The 2737-nt window shown below is 46.6% G+C and overlaps 1 protein-coding gene across 1 annotated transcript in view; it reads left to right on the forward strand.

The window, feature by feature from the left end:
- Window positions 1–1323: 1323 nt before the first annotated feature.
- Window positions 1324–2737, forward strand: part of LOC310641615 (prolyl 3-hydroxylase 2-like) — a gene marked incomplete at its 5' end in the record, with an annotated part of 11942 nt that continues 10528 nt past the window's right edge. The window contains one exon of the mRNA XM_083364851.1: window positions 1324–1336. Coding sequence (XP_083220977.1) covers window positions 1324–1336 — 13 coding nt within the window. The remainder of the gene's footprint in view (window positions 1337–2737) is intronic.

A 2737-nucleotide genomic window follows, 5' to 3' on the forward strand; every position in this document is an offset into this window, starting at 1 on the left:
AGCCGGGCCGAGGACCCTCTACCTGAATATTTATTTAATAATATTGGTTGTAAATCTTACGAGAAGCCTTTTTATTTTTGTACAGAGCTTTGGTATAATTTAAAGACAGGGTGAGACGGGAAGGGCAGCGAGGCACTTCCGTCTAACCTGCTCCATCTCCTCCTCCTCCTCCTCCTCCTCCTCCTCCTCCGTGAGGTTCTCCAGAACTTTCTAGAGCCTTCTAAGCAGTAGCTCCATTTCTCTCCGCCGTCAGAAGTTGTGGGTGCTTTGTCTCTGGAGGCTTTTGAGAAGAGACTGGATAGTCCCTGGTCTGAAATGATATACGGTCTCTTGCCTTGAGCAGGGGGTTGGACTAGAAGACCTCCAAGGTCCCTTTCCAGCTCTGTTCTGATGCACTGATTGAATCCACAGAGCAAAGGATTTGTTGGCCCGACTCCAAAAACTGCTTGAGTTTTCCAGAAATCCTCATTGTTAGAATCCGTTCCAGCAGTTGTTGGATGGTGTGGTTGTCCCGTTCCGGAGCTGGAAGGAAATTGCCAGGTTGGGAAGTGCTGCTGTAGAATGAAAAGGGTTAATAATAGAATAGAATAGAATAGAATAGAATAGAATAGAATAGAATAGAATAGAATAGAATAGAATAGAATAGAATAGAATAGAATAGAATAGAATAGAATAGAATAGAATAGAGCTGGAAGGGGCCTCAGAGGTCATCTAGTCCAGCCCTCTGCTCAAGCAGGAGAACCTATACCATCTCAGACAAGGGACTGTCCAGTCTCTCCCTAAAAACCTCCAGTGATGGAGCGCCCACGATTTCTGGAGGCAAGGAGTTCCACTGGTTGATTGTCCTCACTGTCAGGAAGTTTCTCCTTAATTCCAGGTTGCTTCTCTCTTTGGTCAACCATTGTTTCTTGTCCTGCCCTCTGGTGCTTTGGAGAATAATGTGACCCCCTCTTCTTTGGGGCAGCCCCTCAAATACTGGAATATTTGGAGGGTTGGCTAGCCGCCTCCAAGCATAACACAGAGAAATGAAATTTTGGATTTAGCGTATTTCCCAGTGAGGGAGACTGGGCTTCCCTCTGGAAGAAAAGCAAGAACGTTGTTGATGCTCTTATATTGTAGGCCCATCATTCTGTGCGCAATGTAACTAGGCCGCCCATGCATATAACTGCTAATTTTCTAAGGGCTTCCCAACCTTGGCCACTTTTAAGAGGTATGGACTTCAAGTCCCAGAATTCACCAGCCAGCCATGGGGGGGGGGGGGCAGTTCTTGGAGTTGAAGTCCATACATGTAAAAAACGCCAGCATCCATCCATGCCAGGGTCCATGCATGCCAAAAGTCCGTACATCTTAAAGAGGCCATGGAGGAGGAGGAGGAGGAGGAGGAGGAGGAGGAGGAGGAGGAGGAGGAGGAGGAGGAGGAGGAGGAGGAGGACTGTGGGGTCCTTGGTGCTTTCTGGGCTTGGTGGGGTTTTTTTGCAGACATTTCATGACCTAACAAGGTAACATCATCAGTGTTAAAAGGGCATGGGGTGTGTGAAGAGAGGAGGAGGGGGGAGGAAAAGCACAGTGGGATCCTCGGTGCCTTCTGATCTGGGTCATTTTCCTGCAGATGTTTCATGACCCAAGTAGGTAACATCATCTGTGCTAGATGGGAGTGGGGTTAAGTTGTATATAAACAGTCAGCAAATTCCTCTTCCCTTTTAGCACTGATGATGTCCTGCATACATGATCCACTGTGCGTTGAGCAATAGGCACTTGATTAATCTTGGAAATAGCATCTTTCCACTCATGATTCAAAGAATTGATGATAATGCTGATCATTTGAAAATCATCAATAGGATAGCCTTTTTCACCAGTTCTTTTCTAATACCTTTCATTTTAGTCAAATGTGCTCCAATATGTTCACCAGGTTTTAATCTGGAACCATGGAACTCAGACAAAAGCAAACATGTAGACTCAATTGATGTAGGCCGATAACATGCCTCTAACTGAGTCCAAATTTGTTGGGCAGTTGCATCTTGTGAAAACGTGAGCTGCAATTCAGTGTCCATTGACATCAATAATGTTGTGCATGCTCTATTATCCAAGTCCCATATGTCAGGAGTCCATGGCTGGGCAGGAGGATTAAACACCATCATGTGAGTACCTTCTCTGCGTAACAAAAGTCCAACCTCACTGACCCATGCCCTGTAATTCTGTCCTGACTTCTTTAATTTTGAGTCACCAGCCAGTGGTACAATGGAAGGTGTTTGATGAGGAATATACAATTGAGGTACTGGCTGTGCAGGTTGTGCAATCCGACCATAACCTGCAGGGGGCACCAGTGGCGTCTGTCTCTGACATGCGGCAGTTGCATTGAAGCTGCCGGTAGTCTTGGTGCTGGCTGTGACTGTCTTTGAGCTGCTATTCCACCCTGGCCAGCAGGAGGCGCTGGCGCTGGGACTGGTGCATTAGCATAATCTGCAGATGACTCTGGCCCTCGCATATAAGAACCCGGTGGCAATTGCATGTGGGCTACATATGGCTGTGCTCTGCCAGGTAGAAGGGCTTGCATAGAAGCAATATTAACAGGAGAAGCAATAGTAACAGGAATCCTAGCACCATCAGGGACTGGAGCCTCAGATGATGGCAGAAATCTTGTATCTCTGAGCAAAGACTCCTCCATAGACAATTGCGAGAGTGAGAGCTCCAATTTATGTCTTAATGCAGCTTCACCAGTAGATGGTGCTATAACATT

Source organism: Vipera ursinii (genome assembly GCF_947247035.1).
Source record: "Vipera ursinii genome assembly, chromosome: 5".
Taxonomy (NCBI): Eukaryota; Metazoa; Chordata; class Lepidosauria; order Squamata; family Viperidae; genus Vipera; species Vipera ursinii.